This window comes from Carassius auratus, chromosome 49 (genome assembly GCF_003368295.1).
Source record: "Carassius auratus strain Wakin chromosome 49, ASM336829v1, whole genome shotgun sequence".
Taxonomy (NCBI): Eukaryota; Metazoa; Chordata; class Actinopteri; order Cypriniformes; family Cyprinidae; genus Carassius; species Carassius auratus.
This window is the reverse complement of record NC_039291.1, coordinates 15,782,257-15,806,473: the sequence shown is the minus strand read 5'-3', so window position 1 is coordinate 15,806,473 and position 24,217 is coordinate 15,782,257. Positions and strand designations below refer to the sequence as shown.

At 42.4% G+C, this 24,217-nt stretch overlaps 4 protein-coding genes across 9 annotated transcripts in view; 2 read left to right on the top strand and 2 right to left on the bottom strand.

Moving 5' to 3' along the window:
- Positions 1-4,819, bottom strand: part of dnajc13 (DnaJ heat shock protein family (Hsp40) member C13) — a 33,466-nt gene extending 28,647 nt beyond the window's left edge. For 4 of the 5 annotated variants that reach the window (XM_026238258.1, XM_026238260.1, XM_026238261.1 and 1 more), the window contains exons 1-2: positions 4,664-4,819; positions 2,098-2,178 (exon numbers count right to left, since the gene is read on the bottom strand). In XM_026238258.1, the coding sequence (XP_026094043.1) occupies positions 2,098-2,165 (68 nt within the window). In that variant the 5' untranslated portion in view covers positions 2,166-2,178; positions 4,664-4,819. Of the gene's footprint in view, positions 1-2,097; positions 2,179-4,582 lie in introns of all 5 variants that reach the window. The other variant, XM_026238259.1, reaches the window with a different exon arrangement.
- Positions 4,820-8,051: 3,232 nt separating this feature from the next.
- LOC113066350 (tripartite motif-containing protein 47-like) lies at positions 8,052-11,506 on the top strand. Its single transcript, XM_026238267.1, has 6 exons — positions 8,052-9,707; positions 10,028-10,123; positions 10,202-10,426; positions 10,877-11,024; positions 11,126-11,185; positions 11,367-11,506. Exons 1-5 carry the CDS (start codon positions 9,003-9,005, stop codon positions 11,182-11,184), a joined length of 1,233 nt encoding a protein of 410 aa, XP_026094052.1. The 5' UTR covers positions 8,052-9,002; the 3' UTR covers position 11,185; positions 11,367-11,506.
- Positions 11,303-12,398, top strand: LOC113065973 (stonustoxin subunit alpha-like). The gene is made up of 2 exons (XM_026237502.1): positions 11,303-11,321; positions 11,367-12,398. Exons 1-2 carry the CDS (start codon positions 11,303-11,305, stop codon positions 11,996-11,998), a joined length of 651 nt encoding a protein of 216 aa, XP_026093287.1. The 3' UTR covers positions 11,999-12,398.
- Positions 12,399-12,539: 141 nt separating this feature from the next.
- Positions 12,540-23,798, bottom strand: dselb (dermatan sulfate epimerase like b). Of its 2 annotated transcripts, XM_026238265.1 has the most exons (3): positions 23,687-23,798; positions 22,652-22,963; positions 12,540-20,084 (listed from the first exon to the last, which is right to left on the bottom strand). In XM_026238265.1, the coding sequence occupies exon 3, from the start codon at positions 19,918-19,920 to the stop codon at positions 16,279-16,281; it is 3,642 nt and encodes a 1,213-aa protein (XP_026094050.1). In that variant the 5' UTR covers positions 19,921-20,084; positions 22,652-22,963; positions 23,687-23,798; the 3' UTR covers positions 12,540-16,278. The 2 variants fall into 2 exon arrangements, with proteins under 2 accessions (XP_026094050.1, XP_026094049.1); XM_026238264.1 differs by lacking the exon at positions 23,687-23,798 and having other exon boundaries at positions 22,652-23,262.
- Between the last annotated feature and the right edge of the window lie 419 nt (positions 23,799-24,217).

Sequence of the window (24,217 nt, the reverse complement as noted above, 5' to 3'; positions counted from 1 at the left end):
AGGCGAGGCTGTTTTGCGAGTGGGTGCTAGCAGAGTCTGCAGCAGAGAAAGAGAGGTAAGTGTTGACCCGCGAGATAAAGTTGTAAGCAAGCTGTTTAAGATAGAGTTAGCATAACATTCGACCACTAGCAACACAAGGTCACATCTCAAACATGTGCCCCCAAAGGAGCATGGCACAATGTGTGGAGCTCCAGCTAAACAGTCACGTCTGGACACTTAACGTTACTCTGCATCGCCCGCCGCAAGCTCTGTCTGCAACACGACAAGAGGCCATAACGGATATATTAATTTCGTTCAGTAAGGACATGAGACGGGTCAGTGTCGTGGATGGGGCAGGCTTCGGGGAGTTCTGTCAAGCAATGGATCCCAGGTTTGATTATCGTTTCATGTCAAGGAAAAGTTTACCACAGCACAGCTCGCTCGGAGCATTCAATGTCAGTTCTATATGCTGTAAAACTTCTATTAATATTAATAATATTTCTTTCGATCACTGAACGAAGCCTGCTATATTTGGGACAACAGTCTTGACCTTAAATTGCTCGCACAAAACTCTTGATACACATACAGCTAATGTGTGTGAAGACACTGGACTAAAACAAGAAATGAAATCAGGAACTCAACACTGAGGTCAAGAATTTCCAGTGTCACAATCAAGCCTTGAGATTTTGGCCAAACAGCACAATCTGACAAAAGAAACAGAGGCGTTCTCTGTTAGCTGATACCGTCCAAAGCTCAGATGAGCTCAGATCACTGCTCCTCTCTCAGTCACAGCAGCTGGAGGATCTCCTTACTCCTCGAACAAAGCTTTACTGAATCAGACCTATAATCAGGTGTCGTGTGCTGGTGAAGAGTAATGCAGCACACAACACACACTCTCCAGTGAAGCTGAGGTCCACAGCAGTGTGAGAGACCCACAGCTCAGCTCTCAGTCTAACAGCAGATCGGCTCAGCGTGGACGTGTCAGGACTCGTTGTGCTTTCATTTCAGCCGCTGCGACACACATGTGGTACTTTCCTTAGGTTAGGAAACTGATGGCTAAACAACTCTTCACATACTCTGACGGGGCCAGTGTTTCTGTCCACACAGAGAAATCAGTGGGCTCCAACATAATTCTAAAACATTTCTGAAAGCTCTACTTCTAATGTTTTCATCGAATAAAGAAAGTCATTCATGTTTGGAACGACATGAGGGTGAGCAGAGAACAACAATCATTTCCACACTACTACAGTCCTCCTGACGAAATCACAACACCATTTCAGTTTCTGTCAGCTGTTGCATAATCGACTCCACTTCTGTCTGAATCAAGCTCTCAGAGACATCCACATCGAGTTCGGAGGGGCGGACCAATGACAGGAGACTTCCTCTATCTGTGTGTGTGTGTGTGTGTGTGTGTGTACCTACTTAAACATATTTTGGGAACAAATTTGTACCCAAAAGTGAGCTAAACTTGACAAAATCTCCAGAAACCTCCCTTTGAGGACGTCCTCATTTGTAAAACTGGTTTAAAAATAAAGGACATTTTTCTTTAAATTGCTCAAATGCTGTAGTTGTCTGTAAGGGTCCGGTTTAGCTGTAGCTGACAGAACGGTGTAAAACCATTAGATCTGTGCAGCGTTTGGAAACGTTGGCCTGTTCTTCACTCTTCGACTGTGCTCTGGATTGCATCCGAGTGTTTTTCCAAGCATTCATCCTGACCCGGAGTATTTCTCAGAGGAAATGTTGATCTCACTGGTCTTGGTGGAGACACATTCAGGTCTGCTTCTGTTTTTAATACATCCACCAGCTTCAGCACTGACTGGGACAGAGAATCTGCGTGTCTCTATTCCCAACACAGATTTCATTAGCAAAACCATGTCTGGAAACTGCAACCATTCAACCTATCAAAATAAAATTCTTCTAGAAAAGAAATGAAAGTGAATGGGTGCCATCAAGCTTGAAAAGCACCTTAACAACTGAACTAACAGCTTCTTGAGGAAGGAACCACTATTCTCATGTTCTTCACTGGCATTGCACACTGTGATCAATTACAACAGATGCAACAGACATCTCCCTCAAGCCTCAGGTCTGGAACATGAGGACACAGACTGAGGCACTTACTTCCCCCTCCAGGAGTGTTTGGTCGTGTAGAAGCAGGCCAGGTCTCTGTTGTCTTTGAGGACGTTCATCTTCAGGCAGGGCCTGTGAAAACACAAGAGGTCAGAGACATGAACCTGATTCCCTCCTGCTCATGGGGACACATGGAAACACACTCACATACCACAACAGCAGCACAAATGGATGCTCTGCAGTGAATGGGTGCCGTCAGAATGAGAGCCCAAACAGCCGGAAGTGTTTCATCTTTTGTCTTCTCCAGATGTTCACTGATGGACTGGAGTGCTGTGGATTATTGGGATGTTTTTATCAGACTCTCATTCTGACGGCACCCATCCACTGCAGAGCATCCATTGATGAGACACTGATGCAGTGCTACATTTCTACAAATGTTTCTACAAACGCTTCTTCATCAGGGATTTCACAGTAACTGTTACGAGTCCTGATACTAGGCTAATGTTAGTAATGTTCTTATACATTTAACGCACTCGTTACTGAAGTAAACGGTCAGTCACACAGTAAGAACAGAACACAGAGAATGCTTTTCTTCTTTTCTATGTCATTTGATTGAGATTAAAGACACAGACAGGTTTATTGGTGCCACACCACAAACACCCAACACTTCCTAAAATATGAGCAAGCACACTTGACCCGGGACGCAGGGACTCCACACCTCTCTCGCAGGCCGGAGATCCAGAGAGTGAAGCATTGTGGGTAATCCTCACAGATGTCAAATCAACTTCTTAAGAGTTTAGATAACGGAAATGACTGTGCTAACCAAAGAAGCAGGCTCTGAATTGTTTCACTCAATTAAACACAATAAAGAAAACATGTATACTGTGTTCAGAGAAAAGTATATTTAATGAGGAGAGGATCAGATTCTCTCAGGTATGAGACACACACAACACAATGAGAGAGTAAAGCTGAATGTGTCTATCAGCAGAAACACACTTCCTTCCTTCCACAGCGGCTCAGACGAGAGAATCGCTCATCACACACGGACTCGTAACACACCTCACACTGGGGTGACACTGACACACACCGAGCGAGGGATGCAGTGCACTGGAGAAGAACAACACCTGATGACAGAGAGACGGTGTAACATCTGCTCGTCCTCATCTAAACGTGCTCGGTCTCTTCATCACTCCACTGAGTGAAAGACACAACCCCTGATCTAGAGGACTGATGAAGTGACTGAAGTATCAGTGTTACAAAATTACACATTAACAGTGTTAAAAAAAAGAAAGAAAAATTAATCAGGTTCAAAGTAGAAGACTTTTCAAATAAATGTAAATCAATGAACAGCCTTCACAGTTCTGAGGTTTGATTATAAATCCATTACAAAAATAATCCAAAGGTGTTTGTCCATTAAAAATCTCCTCGATTCACAGAGAACGTGAATTAAAATCAATTAAAGTGAGTGACTGAAGAGACATGTGACCAAGTGTGAAGTGCTCAGAAACAGTGCTCTGCATTTAACACAACCGAGTGAACACACACACACACACACACACTCTTTCTCTAATGTCCAACATCTGTCCACAGTCCTCCTACTGAATAGTAATCTTGCTAATCTCAAATGCAGTAGTCAGTGTAATTACAGTCCAGGATGAGGTCACATGATCAGCATGAAGAGTGGATCAATACAAGCACAGAAACACACACTTCACTCTGCAGTGATCTCTGTGTGAGACATTCATCAAACTGATCTTCAGATAACAGAGCATTTGTGAAAGATTTTATGAATGCAAAGCTCCAGTAAAGCCTCTGATGAACCTGTAGCTGCTGAAAGCACATGCTTTTAATAAAACATAACGACAGGCATGAGTGTGCTGCGTGACATTCACACGGACATTACACAGCTGATCACACACACACACACACACACACACACACACACACACACACACCTCCATCAGATCACAGACTCAAAAACTGTAAATCCAGGTGAGCTCAGTGTAAAGCTGCTGTGTTCATGACGGTCTTCTCTTCTTCTCATTTAATCAGACACAAACTCTCTTACTGTAAGCATCAGACTGCAGATATGAACCTCACACAATTATAGAAGGAGAAAAGAGAGATAGCTTTAATTATATGACAACGATGATATCTATTCATGTTTTATCTCTAATCTTATTAATGCAATATTAATATAAACTCTATAAAGGTCTGGGAATGGACTTCCCTGCTCGTGGTCACGATGTAATACAGTACAAACAAATACATTTAATATAGTAAATGCTTTAGTTCCTTGCTCGTTTGAACGGTCTATTGATCGGTTTACAGTGATTTCAAGGGTCTGAATATCGTGTGATGCTGATCATATAAGAGATGTTAGCAGGATTCGTCTAGTTTAGTCAGAAGTGAGAGATCCTCACTCAGTACAGACACCGGTTATTAATAAATCCGCCTCTGATACAGTCACACTGACATCAGCAGTGCTCAGAGTTAGTCAGAACTGTAGATGAAGCAGCACAGGCTTGTGTTTTACCGTGTTATTCTGACGGGGAAAGCGGCCTTACACCGCCGCGCAGCTCGAGCGCGGATCGCACTGCAGCACAGTCATCTTTACCTGGATCTGCGCTATCAGAAGCGGCCCAGCTCGGTTCCGTGCCTCCGGTACACTGCTGCAGCTCCGTGATCCCGAACCGACCGCTTGCGCTTCCGTCAGTCAGACACTCAGGACGCCGCCATCTTCCTTCTGCCACCAGCTGCGCATGCGCACGACCGAGAAGCTCACGCGTCCGTCAGCTGACCGCTCAGACCGGAAGCGCGGCGTTAAAGAGACAAACCTACATTTATTACGTCATACTTAAATTAGCCCTAAATCTATTAACAGATTTAGCCCTGCTTCACACATTTCAAAATATATATACAGGGCTATCTATCTATCTATCTATCTATCTATCTATCTATCTATCTATCTATCTATCTATCTATCTATCTATTATGCATAAGATGGTTAGTCGTTTCTTGTACTTGTACATTTTTTGTTTGTTTATCCTGTCTTAAGCAATTTTTCCCCAATCAGCTTTAATAGGAACTTACTCCAGGACATCAGAAATAGCACACCAAATAACTATCTGCCAACATTTGATCATTCAGATGTTTTTCTGGACATGTAAGTTGTGTTCCTATTGAGTTGTTCAGTGATGACGGGCCCAAGCCTCAGCCCGCTTCACTGGAGAACACGACTACAGCAGGTGTTTATGAGCACTGTTTATTCAGATTAATCATTCAAGCTTAGCGTTTTCAAACTTACAGTGTACACTACAGTCTCTGTGCTCCCAGCATCCCACAAATAATTATTATATTTATTTATTTATTTATATTTTCATTGTCTGGCTATCTGGGACTTCAGTATGGAGTTAAAGGTTAGGATTATAACTTTTATGGTAGTATTATATCACATTGTGGGTGTATATTAGCACCTTTTGTTGTTTTCTCGTGGTATCTGAGAGCGTTTGGACAGGGAAGCGATGACACGTGACGTCAGACTTAACGAGAGAATAATTTCAGACAGTCCTATTGATTTAGGACTCTGTCCTGAGCATCCATCTGGTGAATCTCCACTCCTTAGCAAATGAATCAGACAGCTACGACTCCTCTCACACATAAACTAGAACTTTGTAAACTCCGCTGAGCTCTGCTTCACAGAAACCCGTCTGAACGGAGCCATCCCGGACAGTGCGTCACATCTAACGCTCTCCAGCTCCAGAGCAGACCGCGTCACAGAGTCATCGGGGAGACGAGAGGCGGTCGATTATGTTTTTATATCAGTGAAGGCAGGTGTACAGATGTGAAAGTCTTTTTATTCCCTGCGGGAGTTTTCCCTCATTCCTGACGCGTGTGAGCACAGCACTAGAACTGTTGGATGATCAGATCACACACACAGAACAACGTTATCCGGACTCTTTCAGTATCGTTCTCAGTGATTTTAATAAAGCTAATCTAAACATAGACAGAACATCACGTGCCCCACCAGAGACAGTAATATACTGGACCACTGCTACACAGTGTTTTTGAGGCTGGGTCTACTGATCTGGATGAGCTTACAGACACTGTGACATCCTACATCAGTTTCTGTGAGGACATGTGCGTTCCCATCAGTTCCCATCAAACCTTGGTTCAGTGCAAACTCAACAGCTTCGCCAGGCCAAAGAGGACACTACAGGAGTGGGGACAAAGACTTGTACAAGCAGGCCACATACACACTGAATAGAGAGATTAGAGAGAACTACTCTGAAAAGCTAAAACAACAGCGTTCGACTCTACATCGGTGAGGAACGGCCTGACAGCCATCACCAGCCACAAGACTCCAGCACTGAGAACAATCAACACCTGGCTGAAGACCTGGACGAGCTTTACTGCAGGGATGAAAAACAACTGGTCTGACTCCACACACCTGCTCCGACCATCAACACTGACATCAGCACCCTCCCCACGAGCCTGTACTCAAGATCTGTGATGAGGATGTGTGCAAAGTCTTCAGGAAGCAGAAGATAAGCAAAGCCAAGGCCCAGACGGTGTCTCTCCAGCCTGCCTCAAAGCCTGTGCTGTCCAGCTATCATCCATCTGCACATTGGTCTTCAGCAGATCCCTGGAGCTGTGTGAAGTCCCTCCTGCTTCTAACACTCCACCATCATCCTCCAAGAAACCTGAGGTTACAGAGTAAAGAGGTCTGTGGTGATGCACTCAGTATGGGACTGCACTATATCCTCCAACATCTGGACAACTTCAGCCCGGAGAGAGTGAAGAACACCTGCGGATCTGAGTCTGAGCGCTGCTTACATTCATCACTGCATAATGATGTTATGATGATAAGACCTTATCTGTCGAAAGTGTGACAAATATAAAACTTATTGCTAGACACTACTGCAAAAGAAATACTTACTAAATCTCCTGGTTGTGTATAAATAGGTCACATAGGGCAACTTTGCAGACGAAGCAAAGGGAAATCAGGTCAAGGAGCCACAAATGATGCTATAGATGTTTTGATCAACAGACTCCCAGCACAGAACGAACGAGTGTTTCCTCGGTCTCTTCCGCTGTGCTTGAGTCTTTCTCTTGTGATTCTGCCTTGTGTTACATGAGTAGCAGAAATGCAGTCTAATTAGATTTGATTGTGGTTTTCCTTGTACCTCACTCCTGCGATAATGTCCAATATCTGAAGTTTGCCTTTACACCTCATTGCATCAGTCGACATGGATTCGGTGATTTATTAATCAAAAGCAGATGACTGAGCGGACAGACTCTTGTTTTCTCTGAGACGTTTCTGGACACATTAAAGGCCGTGCAGATGAGTGCTAACATGAGCACAAACACAGCATGATGTTCAGTATTAGTGAAGTGAGCGATCATAAGCTCTAAACTCAAGTCATGTATGGATATGTTGATCGTTTACTGGAACACAACTTTGTCTGGTTTATTATTAGCTCATTAATGTTAAAAACATGGGGAGGCCAGTGATGAAGACTGGTTTTTATATTTTATTATAATTATTATTATTATGGCTATAATTATTTTACCTAACAAATTAAAACCTTAGATGCATTTGAAAAAAGAATTAAAGTAAACAAAGTGTGTTTCTGCTTACAAAGAGCAATGGAAATCAAATCTCCACACACAGAGAAAGAGATCCAGTGAAATCAGCAAGACATGGCGATGTTTGACAGAATATTTTGAAATACATAATTTACATAAGGTCAATTAAAATAAAACAAATGCTTAAATCCTTTAAATCATTTTTTTATATACTAAAATCATTCAATTAACAGTGTGTCACGTAACATCTGGTTTCATCATTCAGATAAGAGATCATTCATATTCATATGACATATATATATATATAAGAAGAAGGATCACTAGGTCATTGTAGATCAACAGTTTGCATGTTAACCTAAAGTTCAGTCATAGTTTGACAGCAAGCCGTGTGACAGATGTGAGCTCGTGCAGTGAAGAGCAAGCCTCACCTGGACTGCAGGTAGAGAGGAAACATCTGTCCGTCCGTGTCTGCTGGACATCAAGCCTGATGTGGGACAGGAACGGAAGAGAAGTGAAGGGTCACGTTATGAAGCATCTGATCCAGCTGTAGCATGTGCTGCCCGTTATCCTAATGAAGTTACTACAGCCGAGAAAGAGCGCTTCTTCACGCTTCTCCAGGCCAGAAACAAAACCCACATTGATGACAGCCTCCTAGTGAACTTCAAGCTCTGTGAACTGTTATTACTCTCACATGGAGTCAAACAGACATCACTTCGCCATCTAAAAACACTAAAGCAAGACTCTGAGTTACAGAGGAAAAGAACAAAGTGATATGATGATTATTTGATCCCTAACCTTAACCACTCGCTCACTTAAAGTTCACAACATATTCTTCACAAGCAGCCTGTTCTGTAACCATGTTCTAATAATGAAACTGAAGAAATAACAAATACAGCTTTTACAGAACTCGTAAAACACTTCTCATCAATTAAACATTTCTGTCTCAGACTTAAGAACTGAAGTTCTGCATCAATAGTCTCATTCGTTCATGAGTCTGTAGTGTAGGTCATTGGTCCAGATGTTTCCGCGCGCCCCCTGCTGTCCAAACCTGCTTCCTGCATCAGTGACGCAGAACTCGTGCTTCTGTGTCCACCAGGGGGCGCTCACACAACACTACAGCACAGTGAGCTCGATTCAACGCTTCATCTCATTCAGGGTTAATGAAAAGCATTCCACCCTTTTTTTTTCAACGAGGAAGTAGTTTTCTGTGAATGTGTGACACTTCCGCTTTATTCGCTGATGTAGGGAAAGAACGAGAAGAATAACAAAGTCCAAGAATGACAAAATACAATTTTTAAAGAAACACCAGTTTGAAATAACAAGTAGCAAAACAAGCTGTTTTGTACAGAATATCTCTCCAGATTCTGATGAAACAGAGGTTTTGCACACGTCTCTCAAACACAAGACCAGTAACCACGTCACAGTTTCTGATAAGAGAAAGTGAAAGTGAAGAGCTTTACTCTCTCTCTCTCTCTCTCTCTCTTTCTCTCATGATGGCCGAAGCCAGTATTCCAGTGGCTCAGGATGAGTTCTCGTGTCCGGTGTGTCTGGATCTCCTGAAGGATCCGGTGACTGTTCCCTGTGGACACAGTTACTGTAAGATCTGTATTACAGACTGCTGGGATCAGGAGGATCAGAAGAGAGTCTACAGCTGTCCTCAGTGCAGACAGACCTTCAGTCCAAGACCTGCTTTATCTAGAAACACCATGCTGGCTGAAGTGGTGGAGAAACTGAAGAAGACCAGACTCTCTGATGACTGTTCCTCTGGATCTGGAGATGTGCAGTGTGACGTCTGTACTGGGAAGAAACTCAAAGCCGTCAAGTCCTGTCTGGTGTGTCTGAACTCTTACTGTCAGAATCACCTCGAGCAACACGAGAGCTTCTTCAGAGGAAAGAAACACAAACTGACCGAAGCCACTGGACGACTGCAGGAGATGATCTGCACTAAACATGAAGAACCGCTGAAGCTCTACTGCAGAACCGACCAGTGCTGCATCTGTTATCCGTGTGTGATGGAGGAACACAAGAACCATGAAACTGTGACGGCAGAAGCAGAGAGGACAGAGAAACAGGTACGAGCTCAATGAGATTAAAACAGTTCAGTTCACTGCAGCTGTGGACTGTTTTTATCAGTTACAGTCCTCTACAATCTGAGTTAATCACTCACATGTGACTGAATCATGTCTGTCTCAGACACTGGCTAGTGTTTCACCGGACAGGATAGTGCAGAAGATATCAGGGCACAGGGTTTTGTTTGGGGACACACTGGCTCGTATGATGGGGCTTTATTATATTTAATTAGTAGCCAGTGACTGAATGATGGTGGACTCAACAATGAGGATATAATTACTGGTTATGTAATATTGCTGATGTGTGTATTTGTATTATCCAGAGGGTCCTGAAGGAGACTCAGAAGACGCTCCAGCAGAGAATCCAGCAGAGAGAGAAAGATCTCCAGCAGCTGAGAGAGACTGTGGAGTCTCATAAGGTGAGTCTGGAGAAGAAGAGAAGTTATCTCCGTCTCAGTTCAGACTCACTGAAGCTGAATCACTGTGTGTCCTAACAGCGCTCTGCACAGACAGCAGTGGAGGACAGTGAGAGGATCTTTACTGAGCTCATCCGCTCCATTGAGAGAAGCCGCTCTGAGCTGATACGACTGATCAGAGATCAGGAAAAGACTGCAGTGAGTCGAGCTGAGGGACGACTGGAGCAGGAGATCAATGATCTGAGGAGGAGAGACGCTGAGCTGGAGCAGCTTTCACACACACAGGATCACATCCAGTTCCTGCAGGTAACACACATCTACAAGAACAGGAGACAGACGCGTGTGTTAGTGTGCCTGGAAGACCTTTACTGATGTATTTAGTGTTGTTGTTGTTTTTATTAAGTCAACTTTTTTTTATCATTTTCACAAACCTTTCATGCCCTCTTAATATTTTGTTGTATTAACATCTGAACATGCAACATGTCAACAGAAAGAACAGAGCCTCTGTTAAATAAAAAAGTGTATTCTAGCTTTATGCATTCTTCAATCAGCTCTTAAATGTGGGTAATTTCATCACAAAGCAACATTTTGAACAAAACAAATCTGAGAAAACTGTGTTGTTGTCAGACCACGTCTGGATTGGATTCAGAAGGATGATCTAAACGAGAGCTGAAAGCTTCTGTGTGAGGAGCTGGCAATAACTAGAGGAGTTAAAAACAGTAGCATAAAAACAAGCTTGTTGTGTGTGTTCTGCAGAGTTTCTCCGTTCCTCCTGAATCCACAGAGCAGCCCGTCACCATCAGCTCTCACTTCTCTTTCTCTGACCTGGAGAAATCAGTTTCTAGACTCAAAGACAAACTGGAGGATTTCTGCAAAGAAGAGATTGAACAGATTTCTGACAGAGGTAATGTCTCATATCACTCACAAATAAACTATTAAAAGAATATGGAAGAGATTCATGTTTCATTTGGGAATCAGATTAATTATGAGTCTTTATGTCCACAGTGACATACATCGAAATCATTCCCCTCGAGGAGTTGAAGACCAGGCCAGAGCTTCTGTGATGTAAGACACGATGAAACACACACAGACACTAATACGACCTCGTGATTTTCATTAAAACTATAAAAAAGACATCAGACTTAAGTTATTAAAAATACTGGAAACATATCAGAACTAAAGATGTATTTGGAAAGAATATGTTTGTGTAAACAAAATGAAATACATCTTATTTTATTTTCATCAGATTGCAGGTTTCTCACTCTGGATCTGAACACCGTGAATAAAGGCATCCTTCTGTCTGAGCGAAACAGAGCGGCTCTAAGCACTGAAACAGTCCAGTCGTATCCTGATCATCCAGACAGATTTGATTGTGTGTGGCAGGTGTTGTGTAGAGAGAGTGTGTGTGGACGCTGTTACTGGGAGACTGAGTGGAGTGCTGGTGTTGGTGTGAATATATCAGTGTCATATAAGAGCATCAGCAGGAAGGGACGAGGTGATGAGTGTTGGTTTGGATGTAATGATCAGTCCTGGAGTTTGTTCTGCTCTCCTGACAGTTACTCACTCTGGCACAATAAGATACAGACCGCTCTCGCTGTAGAGTCCATCATCAGGAAAACAGGAGTGTCTGATGATGATGATGATGATGATGTCAGGAGAATAGGAGTGTCTGATGATGATGATGATGATGATGTCAGGAGAATAGGAGTGTTTGTGGATCACAGTGCAGGAACTCTGTCCTTCTACAGCGTCTCTGACACAATGAGCCTCATCCACACAGTCCAGACCACATTCACTCAGCCGCTCTATCCTGGGTTTGGTGTTTATAAAGGATCATCAGTGAAACTGTGTGACCTAACAGCAGAGATGGATACTTGAGTCACACACAAGTCACAAAAGAACACAACTTGAACACAAGAGCAAGTCAAGATGCAGGGTGTTTTTTGTGACTTGTGTTGTCTGTAAGAAACATAACACCTGACTCGAGACTTGACTTTGATTTGAAGACTGACTGGTGAAAAACACTAGTTATTCTGGTATGGCATTGCTGATTATGTTCTGTGTTTAACAGCATGAACACCGTATTCTTCTGTTGATTCCTCATTCATCAAATGTGCCCATAACAATTCATCTGTAAACACACATTCTGCATCATTATACACATGTGATGCATCTGAAGGCACACGTCTATCACACACTGGAAAAGTGTGGTTATATAAATGAACAACTAACAATAACAGTACAGCAAAGTTACCTTGAAAATTCTTTAGTATTTGGAGAAACATTTCAAAAGCTACATAATAATTCAGATCGTTAATTTGTGGGTGGACTATTCCTTTACCACCATGCACATAGATATTATTCATCCACCCGGTCAGATCTGATAACACTACAGGTGACATTTTTTACAAAATATTAAATTCCTGGAAAATCGAATAATAGCAACAAAAAACAACAACAACAACAACAAATGCTCTAGCTCTGTATGCAGCACGCTTTGATTGATATCCAACCCATCCAATTTCTGCACAGAACATTTATATTTTAAAGATCATCACAGATCCATCTAATGTTGTGTCTAGGTACAGCAGGCATGACAGGAAATGGAACATTAGTGCCATCTGCTGGAAGGAAGTTGTTCAACCGCAGTTGTGAGAAAAAACAAGAAGAACCCTTTATATCATGTTTATATTGTCTCTTGATTATATACATTATTGCAATCACAAGCTGTAATAACATATTCAAGGGTTCTGTTTAAACTCATGACTTTAACTAACAACCTGATATGTATGATCTTAAAGCTGTATATTATTGCCATTAGGACATTAATTGATTGACAGGAACTTCTGGCTTCATGACTTTTAACATTAAAAACTAACTCTTTCTGCAAAGCTGCTTTATGCCAATAAATATGAAATGTAAAATCAGTCTGGCTGTCTCCCTGTCTCGACTGGTTGAACTGCTGGCTCCGTGATTGGCCAGATTGTTCGGTCAGAGAGCGATAGAGGAATGACACAAAAACAGAGGAAAGAAATGATGATGAGAGTTTCCTGAAACAGAGAGAGAAGTGTGATGGGAATGATGGGAAGAGTCCTCGCTGTGACAGGAACAGCTGATGTCCAGAAGGAGCTGAGGATCCTCAAACACCCTGTGCTTCCAGACCAGCCACACTTCTGTGCTGTTTTACTCTTCTTTTATATTTATTCAATCATTTTATACCATTTAATCATTTCTAATATTCATTATAATCATTTATACACTCATTTCAGTGATTCGTTTATTAATATTACTGCTTAAATATAATTTCTCCATTGTTTAGTCTTGTGACTGTGTGGTTTCGAGGGCTGTGTGTTCATGAATAAGAGATGAGAGGGAATGGTGATGGGTTTATGGGATGTTGTTGTGAAGCACTACTGGTTAGATTTGTGTTCGTCAGATGAAGTCTGAGCATTGAAACATACAAAACTAAGACTATTCAATATACTCTGCTCTTTTACCGTCATCACTCCGTCTCCTGCTTCTGCTCTTCTCTGGCTTCACACAGTCAGCTCTTGTTAATACCGTTTGGGCTACCAGTCAAGTCTTTGGGTAGAAGGCAATTTATTTGACTAGTTGTATTGTAACCAGACAGAACGGATGTTTCCTGACAGGATCTGATTGTGTTCTGGTGTGTATGTGTGATCTAACAGCTCGGACTGATACGCTGATGAACGAGAGCAGAACACAAGTCTGTCTCACACAGGAGAGAGTGCTCAACGCTCCGGTGATCCCCAGGGATCTGCACAAACAACCCATTCCTAGGAGACCTGGTCACATGACACCAGAAAAACACTTGAGGAAACAGACACAGATCCAGCAGTCATATTTTCTTATGTGAAATGAAATGCATGGTTATTGCTGGACCTCCAACTCATGCCTTTCATTGTTAGATAAACTGATTGACCTTTATGGGTTAATTGTCATCTATTAATTGTTAATTGTCAGACCCTGAATGAGAGATGAACTCTGAGCTGTTCCAGTGCATTTTATTAGCATGAGAATGTGGTTTTCTTACATAATGTTATTTGTATGTAAAGTGTGATTCTTTCGTACTTACATTTCCAATTCCACAAACTGATCCTACACAAAATCCACTGGATCTGTGTGTTACAGTAGCAATCTCCAGATGTCGTGATATAACTCTGTTTGATGAATTAATCATTTAATCACACAGGCCTGAATTCACTGAAGTCAAATCTCATTGGGTCTTGTGTGTCTAATTTTGACATTGCGACAATCAAATGTGTTGGGATGAGGTGTTACTAACTTCATGTGTTCAGGAGAAGACTAACACACTTCTGAGCACCTCATCTCAGCTTCAGATTGAGAACTACACATCTCCTTTCAGACCAGATCTGATTCAGAACACATCATTTAGAAACAGTAATGCATGTTAATACCTTGCTAAGAAGGACATTTTTGACAGAAGTGAACATGACTGCAGCTAAATTACAGCACAAATAAATCCTTGAACATGTGATGAAAGCTTTAAAATATAAAACACTACTATAAGACTCTTTCCATTGTCTGATAAAAAGAGTGCCTTAGTGTAAATGAGAAAGTGGCATGTTTTATATCACATGTAGTATGAAACAATTGTCATTTGTCGAGTTATGCATCTTTATTTAATGTTGAGAAATCCAACCTTAAGAACAGCTCAGAGTCAGAGATGAAGGCCATTGAGACGTAAACCCGTCAGACTGAAGCATCAGACCATCAAGAGTGCGCTTCCCAACAGCGGCGTAACTCTGCTAAACCACCACAGTACTAGACAAACTAACCAGCTAGTCATGACTGCCCCCCCCCCCCCAATGTAGGAGCTTTGTCACACATCAGTCCCTAGAACCACGTTGGTTGGAATAGTTGTTAAAGACTTCTGCTAATTAATCAGTTCAGATTACTGCTGTAATGTAATACTGAACTTTGCATCTGAAGACTGCTTTGCTATGTCTTTTCTTCCTTATGCTTTATTTTGTGGGATTCCTTATCACTCCTAACCCCAACCCACTCCAAACACATATGTTTGCCATGCTCTCTGTCAATGTTTGTTGGAACTATGATTTCAGGAAACGCTGAATCACTGAACTATGATGGTGAGGATGGATTGAGAGCTGGCTAACGTTAGCTTTGGGGAAACGCACCCTTGGATGCAAAAAGAGCATGACTGCTGACACAGAACACACAACGATAGCAAAAATACCAATGCATGGCTGACGGGAATTATTATCTTACTAAAACATTCTGTCAACACTTTGTTTCATGCAAAGTGAAATGAAGTGCTTGCTCTCTTTCAAATTACTTTTGTGAACTGACAATCAGGCGATAGTTTAAAATATAATTTCCGGCCAAAAAGTCATTTCAGGTCCAAACAATTTGAGTATTCTTCTTAATTCATTATGTTAGTTTTAGGACAGCAATCTCATTGATCATCAAATATCTGATTATTAAAAAAGGCAGCTCTGTTGTGATTGTGAACAGTTGATTTTTCATGTAACAGTGAAGTTCTTCGACCGCTGGACTTACATGTGATTGTATGGAGGCTAAGCATTAGTTTGAACCGTTTCCTCCATATGTAGATAACTGTGATTACTTCACTGGTGTCATACAACAGGAAAAACAGTGTCTAATATAAACAATACTAATGTGAATCTTTCTATAAAAGTGTGGGTGGGTACAATGTTTTTTCCAAGAAGTCTCTTCTGCTCAACAAGGATGCATTTATTTGATCAAAAATCAGTGTCCTGGAGGGATTGTAGTACCAAATGTTAGATTGGACATGGTGCTGAATCACAGACTGATGTTCCCATTCGTGTGCCTAGTTCAGGGGTGCCAGACTCTGTCCTGGAGGACTGATGTCCCACAGAGAATAGCTCCAGCTTGCCCCAACACACCTGCCTGGAGGTGTCTAGTACGAGCTTGATTGAGCTGGTTCAGGTGTGTCTAATTGGGGATAGATCTAAACTCTGCAGGACGCCAGACCTCCAGGACCGAGTTTGGGCACCCCTGGCCTAGCTTTTTCATTTCCACTTTATTTTCAACTCAATTTTGTGCAAAAATACAACACAAATATCAAATGATCATATACATGAGATTAATGACAACAGCTGGCCTGCAGCTAATTAATCAGTGAACCTTTGATACCCGAGTTGCCTCATCAGGAATCCACACGTGTACTCTATGAGTCTGATATCTCTTCTTGGCATGTTTCTCCTCCATTTGTTGATGTTAGCTGGTGAAATGTCCCCTTCATACATCAGGTTATACAAGTTTGTGGAGGTGGTGAACATGAGCTGATTCAGGGCTGAAGGAGATACAGGGATTCCAAGGAAATAGTGAATCTTCTCAGCTGTCTCTTGAGGATAGTTTACGACATCCTCAAACCTGACTTGAAGATAGGACTCTTCAGATAAGCTAGCTGTGACTCTGAGGACAGCAGCGGTGTGAGCCAGCCACAGATGGGACAATAACAGCACAGGATTGGTCTCTGAACGAGATATGAGCTGCCACAGCTTCCTAAACTCCGCCGCAAACGTGGTCGGACACCTGTCACTAACCATGTCCTGCTTGAAAATAAGAGCTAGATGCTGGGGAATGTTCTTGAGTGAGTAAAGGCTAGGTTTGCTATTATAAAGCATCAGATAAATCCATGCACGAGGGTCCCTGACGACGTAGATGGCTCTCAGGGAAGGTCCGATAACTTCTTGGAGAAAAGGCAGCTTGAGAGCCCAGCTGCCGCTGCAGAGATTGAGAACTACACGGGCGTTAGGATAGTCCAGCGTGTGTCTCCTCAGCTCTTGGACATACTCTACATCCCTGTCGACTCGCACCCGGCCTTTCATCTCAGCCTTGGACTCTCTCCTCCTCAGCCTCCTCCTCTTGTCCGGGGAGAGGCTCACTCTTTGGGCCGGTTTCAGGCGGCTGGTGTCATGGAGTGGGATGTTCTGCAGGAATAAGTGGGTGTTGTGAACAAGTGAATGCAGCCAGCCCTGAATCATTTTAAAACGCCCACACTGGGCTTCTGACCGCGTCCATTCACAAGCATCTACTAAAGAGTCAAATTCAAACTCTGTTTCGGGTATATCCAAGTGTTCTGTAGGGATGCGCAGGTAGACAAAGTCTGTGTTGTTGTAGAATAGATGCTTAAGGATGTCTGATCCCGAGCCAGGGAGTGTGGTGATCACTACCGTGGGCAGAGGGAGCTGATGCTGGTCATAAAGCCTCATTTGTTTGCTAAGCTCTGGGTCTGTGGTGGCTCCGCGCCACTTCACCTTACACAGGAGCTGATCACAGCTGTTTGAGACGAACAGGAGCTCGGTTATCCACAGCATTAACACCGAAAGCAAAGCGTAACGCATCAGTCTGCTAAAGCAAATGTATAACTTCCGCTGTAGGGTCAAGAAAATAATGGCCACACACAGTATTACCCCAGCAATGACATTCACCGTAACCCCAAAGTCAAAGAGATGATTGTGCAGTTTAGTCTGTTTCGGGACAAGCTGTGTCTCCAAGCCAAAACGGATAACCTGATGTCTGTCTTCCACCTTAGCATAACCCCCAAAGCCCAGATAGCTGTAACGGGCCCCGATGTCTCTGTGATTGGTTACTACAGACACTATTTTCTCAGTGTTATTGATGACAAGAGAAAGTTTTAGTCCATTCTTACTGCTTTCAGTGAACCTACAGTTGGAAACTTTAACGTAAGGCCCATGCATCACATACACCATCCTACCTACTGAATCTGTGAAAGGGAAGGTGATGTTGATAAACTGTGTCCACCTCTTTTTAAACTCAGCTTCCTGCTCAGCCTCCTGTATTTGTGTATTAGGGCTGCGCCCCTGACTGTCAAACCAAAACATTTTGTAATGAGCATCCCAGACATCCATCAATGCTCCATTATACCTGTCTGTGAAACTATGGGGCACATATTTAAAGTCAATATCAAGATTGTGAAAGAACGCACTGACGGCGTTCACTGGTGAGTCGTCTCTTTTCTCAACGTGGTCCACTACCACAAGAGTCTGTGAGTTGAGGAGAAGCAGGGCTCGGTACACACTCTTCAGTCTCATGGCTGAGGAATACGCCGCAGCTGCTTCTCCGCTCACAAACATAGCGTCTCCATGAGCAGAAGCAGCGATCAGCTCTCCCGCCGAGTCTCCGACCCCTGGGTCTGTCCAGCGCAGCCACTTGGCACATTCCCCGAGCTGTCCTTCCCAAGGGACATTACACTGGCTCGTCGGGGAAGGACTGAACACCAGCACGTTGTTCAGGAAGCTGTATTTGGGGCCATATAATGCCTCAGAAACAAACACTTGTCCATTAGGGGCAAAAGTAAATGAGTTTTGGTCTGGGTGCTCGTGACCAGGGTTAAAGCTGTTCCAGCCTTCCACCCATGAGTAAGGCTTGGCATGGACAATGTCAAACACTGCCCGGCCACCCAGTTTACCAGATTTAAATGAGACGAAGGTGTTGCCTTGTGCAACAGATAAACCAGCCCCATAGGTTACCACGCCCCAGTTTGAGAAGATGTGCATCTTAGCCTTATTGTGATCATAAGGGGGCTGTGGTGTGAAGTCGGCATTATACCAGATGAACTCTGTGTGAAGCGTCGTCCAGCGCTGGGCAAAGGACTGACCCATAGGACCGTCTTTAGGTCTGTGCTTCCTAATCTGCTGTGCCAGCCAATTACCAGACCCATTTTTGATCACAAATGAATCTAAAAAGACTAACTGGCTCTCCGGTCCATAGAACCAGTTATAGTTTGAGTCCCCTATACCAACGGTTCTCTGAAAGCCCGGAAGCAACGTGGCATAATAAAACCAGTAATGAGTTCGTAGCCAGTTGTTCTGTGTGTTGTCTATGCTGAAGTGGCGCTTCGCTAGGAAAACATACTGCGTGATTGACTTTGCTGTGTAGCTCCCGTATGCAACTCCCTCGTCCAGAGAGCCGTCTACAACATGACTTAACAGAAACATGGTCTTCTCCATGTAATTTACAGATACCTGTTTCCAAACCATCGACTGAGTGTCATCGTGTGCACCCACAACTATTGCTCCAGTCAGAATAGCAACTATATTAGTGGTTTGATGGTTTTGAAGAAACTGCTTCCCCCAGCCCCTGTACTTTGACGTCTCGTAGAGCGCTTGGGTTTCAGCAGAAATCTTCTTTAAGTACAGTTCTCGGCGCTTCTGATCCAGCAAAGAGTAGATGAAGTCAAAGGCAGTAGCAAATCCAGTGAGCGAATGAGCCATCGGAACTTCATCATTAGGTGCGCTGCTTACTTTCCAGTCAGGATACGCTGACATCCGGTCCATGAACTTAATCAGGAACTGCACTGCTGCGGTGTCCTCAGGATACAGGAGGCAGTAGAGGGCCAGAGGAGGGAGGTTGTTTCCATAAATCTCGTTCCACTTGCTGGTGAACTCCTCATGCTTTGTGGGTGGCATGTAGAGCGGGCCTGCGGAGAGCATCGTTAGCACAGCTGTACGGATCACTTTAAAGATGTGGCTGTGAGTCGTAGTTGACCTTTGTCTCAACAGTGGTACATCGTCTTGGTTAAAGTATAATTTAGGGTGAAGATTAGCAGCTTGCAGTTTCCGTAGCTCTGGTGGCCCATTCTCTGTAATCTGGAATTGTCCAAAGTCACTAAAAATATCTTTCCCTGTGGCATTAAAGACATCAGAGTATGAAGCTCCCAGTGCTAGAAATAGAGACGCTGCAAATGTAGGCCACCCTATGGACCTCCAAACCACTGGCCACCACATCTTCCCTTTGTTTTTAAGCACTCTTCTTCCCCAATTTAGTCTGGTTTCCCTCTCCCCGCTTTACTTTCTTGTTCAATGCAAATGTTTTTCATGACATAAAAAATGATATTGGGTGCTTATTTCAGTCATTATTGACTTAGAGTATTTTCTTTGGCTTCCACAGTCTGTTGAAAAATAGAGACAAAATATGAGTGAAATTCCTATAATTAAACAACATCAAAAATCAATTTGATGTTAAAGGGGTTATGACAGGGATGGGTGATGTGGCCAAAACCATTCATTTGTATATATTTGATTTAACTATAATAATATAACTGGTAAATAAACTGTTCAATAGAAGACATCTTTATACACAGATAGTCTTTTAAGCATTTCAGGTGAGTTTATCTATCATTATTCAGGTAAGAAATACTAAAGGAATGAAATAAAAGTTTCTTCTTCTTCTTGCATCAAGTTTCTTCTTTTTAAAGTGTGATTTTTTTTTCTTTTATTTCGAAGTTTGATTAAGATTAAGATTAATGACAGCAGCAGTTTATTCACATATTTATGTGATTGCTCACAAAGAGAAACTTTCTGACATATGTTTGTGTGTATTTGGTTGTTTAGGTACGCACCTGAGTTAAGCACAAAGTGTACTGTGTGTGTTCCTCTGGGTCTGTCACAGTGTTCTCTTTCACTGCTTAATACACTTTAAACTATGTTTTGATATCAAACGTCCTGCTGCTAACCCTAACCAAACAATAAACAGTCACATGAACTCTCTATGAATCTGTATGAATGGTCTATAAAGAATGTGAATATTCTGTTTGTTCTGGTTTGTCATGTACACTGGTGAACTGCCCAATGCTAGGAGCTCTTACATTATAAATCACAGTTCCTGCACGCGTCCTGTTTCAGCTGTTATTTATCTGAGCGGATGCTGAAGCTCAGCAAACTTTGCACTGCTCCTGGCTACAGAAACACATCTCTACTTCCGAAGGATCGATATTAGGAAAGGCTGAGGCTTATTTTAACAAAGTACCTGATCACATCTGTGCAGGATTTTGATTGTTCAGCACATCTCATACAGATTGTTTATGAACTATGATGCAGGCCTGGCAAATAAACCATTATTGAATGAAGAGACAGTGACAACCAACAGCAAACCCTTAGCAAGCAGTTTCGCTCTAAAGCTTCATCTGCTGGAGTAATGTTTATGACCTGAGTGTTAGCTGTATAATGCCTAAACAGCTTGCTGTGTTTCTGCTTTTATACAGCGGTATATATCAGATTTAAAAATGAAGAAAGACATTTGTTTTTCTGTTAAAACCACCTCTTTCTTATCACATGGGCTGTTTTGATGGCTAATGTCACACAGGTGCGGACTGCGATCAGGTAATAGTCTTCACACCTGCTGGCTACATTCATTGTTCATGTATTATTAACAACTTCCTGCATCCACTTTATAACCATTTCAAGTGTACTCTTCTTAGCCTGTACTGCTAACACACTCTTTCTCTTAAACTATGCACACTGATCAATGAATATGACTGGACTGCTCACAGAATCACAAAGTGAAGTAACCGCATGTGATTGAGAGGCCATATTGTTTTTCTCTATTGACAGCCAAAACCTTCCCAAAAACACCTGATCTGCAGCTGCACACGATTAGTTTTTAGGATATATCATGTTATCTATCACGTTAATGTGCTTTTCACGCAGGATGGGCAATATATTGAATTCATTAAGGTGGGTCTGTGTTTGGTTAACACACTCTTAATGATTTCAATATATAAGCATACATGAATTTATATTTGGGATTATTATATTATGCTATGCATCATCTTGCTCATATAAATGATAGGATTCAATGTATTCATGTATTCAAGTCCAAATGCAGTCAGCGTTATTTCTATGAATAATTTGGGATGTATTTTATTTTGTCTTTTTATTAACCAACATCTCGTACAGTCTCTAAAAGATCTAGGAAAATGTGATGGTTAAAAAGATACAGAACAGCACAAAATCAGTCTAAAGGTTAAGGTATAAATCAGTGTTTTAGCTCATAACCAAAGGTAATAACTGTAAATGGCTTATTATTTTTGGAATAAAGCATAAATCCATCTTTAGATTCCAGAATGAGCACTTGATGTTTATAATACATGTGTTGAGGATCATTAACATAACTTTTTCCTAACTTTAAGATAATAATTTACATGCTGAGGATGTTTGTCGTATAAGAAAGTACAGGGAGACTCAGATAAATGCTGGCTAGTTAGATAACGTTTCCACATTTAAGTCAGGCAAAGTAAATATTTAATAGTGTGTGTATGAACAGCCATATGCTTCACATGTTTGAGAGGTCATGAGTAATGTAGTTATCACAGAGGAGTGCTCAGAGCTAGTTTTGGCTCAATGTTATCATGCTATAGCACTACACTACAGACTCCTGACTGTGCTCACTTCATTGTTGACACGAAGCTGGTTGTTATTTTTTAGCATTACACTGAAAGCTATTTTTCATTTCCCTTTGCTACAAGATGATCCAGGACCATGAAACCATCTTACAGCAGTTTCTATGTGAGCCGATCTCAAACTGATCTTTACACTGAGTGCAGCTCAAATCATTCAGAAGATCACAGAATATACTCTACATCTGAGGGAGCAAAATGGACCTTGATGAAAATAATCTGACCGAGTCATGTCATAACCCCTTGAACATCAGCTCTCCGTCTGTCAGCAGTGAACTTACATGTGTCCAGCTAACCCCACACAATCATCTGAGGAGGAATGATGTGCAGTCACTAATCCATTCATTTGTGTGAGAAACTCGACGCAGTTCTCTGTAATCCACTGAACAGATCTGTCAGGTGATGTGGCGTGCACTGTGAGCGCGCGCGCGTGCGTCTGCTCTGCTCCATCATCATCATCAGCATCATTATCAACAGCACAGTCGATCCTCCATCAATCTCGAACCCTCCCGATCACAACACACAAACACACACACACATCAGCATCATCTCCAGGAAGGATGTGTTCCCGCGGGTCGGTTATTCGCCGCGCGCTGCAGACAGATGCAGAAACAGAACGCAAGTCAATGGAAAGTTCGAGTAGAAATGAAGAAAAGGCACAATCCACGACATCTTGAAAAACGGTTATACGAGTGTGCGTCTAATGATCCTCAGAGATGACATTTAAGAGGTGTGTTTGTCCGCATCCATCCGCTGACGCGTGATTTCAGTGCGTAAAACGCGTCTGATGCTCAACGCGCTGCGTCTGTCTGCGGCTCCGTCGACGACACTGACGTTACCATAGCGACCGCAGCGCGCGCGCGCACGCTCGCAGCAGGCGCGCACACCCACTCTCTCTCTCTCTCTCTCTCTCACACACACTTCAACCTGAATGATCAGTCTGTCTTTTAAAATTATGTTTGTAAAATAAAACAACACCTCAATTAAAGAAACAAACAATAAATAAAATGGAATAAAAAACAGAAATCCTGAGTATTCTGGCTAGCGGGAGTTCTCAAGCAGAGATGAATGTGAGGAGCTGAAGATGAATGGAGAACAGACTCATTGTTTAAGGGACATTAGCCATCACTGTCACACATTTAACTCTGTTTCTGTTTAACTCCTCAGTCAGATCTGTTATACAGAAGAAGTCAGTGTGAAATCAGGAAACCACTAACAGCATTATACAGGAGAGCTTTGTGATAAATGTGTTTCAGAATGTGAAGAATGACTGACCAGTGAAGCTCATCTACTGCCAGCTTTATAAAACACATTACCATAGTAAAGTCTGTCTGAACACTTTCTGGATCTCATCTCTTGCCTCGTCTTTCCAAACCTGGAGGACTTTCACTGAACACTGGGAGTTATTTCCAGCAGTCCGCATCGAGACAAACGCTTGAGAGTGAAAAGATGTGGCTGACTTCTACACAGTTATCATTCTGACTAATGAGCTTCATTATTAATCAACCCATCCAGAGTCTGATATTGTTTAACGATACTCCCAGAGCAAACACTTAATTGCTCAGTTCTTGCTCTTAGCTCACCCAAAGATGAATACTGCCATCATTTACTCGCTCTCATGTTGTTTCTAATACATATATGACCACTGTGTGAACTGTGCCTTTAATAGTGCTGTTAATTGTGTTTTATTATCAGCTTGGCTTTAGATGTTTCACCGACAGTAAGAGCCATCAATGATTGTTGATAGTGTGTATAATGAGCCGCCTGTGATGTAAACACAGCTCTCTGTTTCCTGTTTCAGTGGATCTGAGCGAACCGTTTCATCTCTACGTGTACCAGAGGAAATA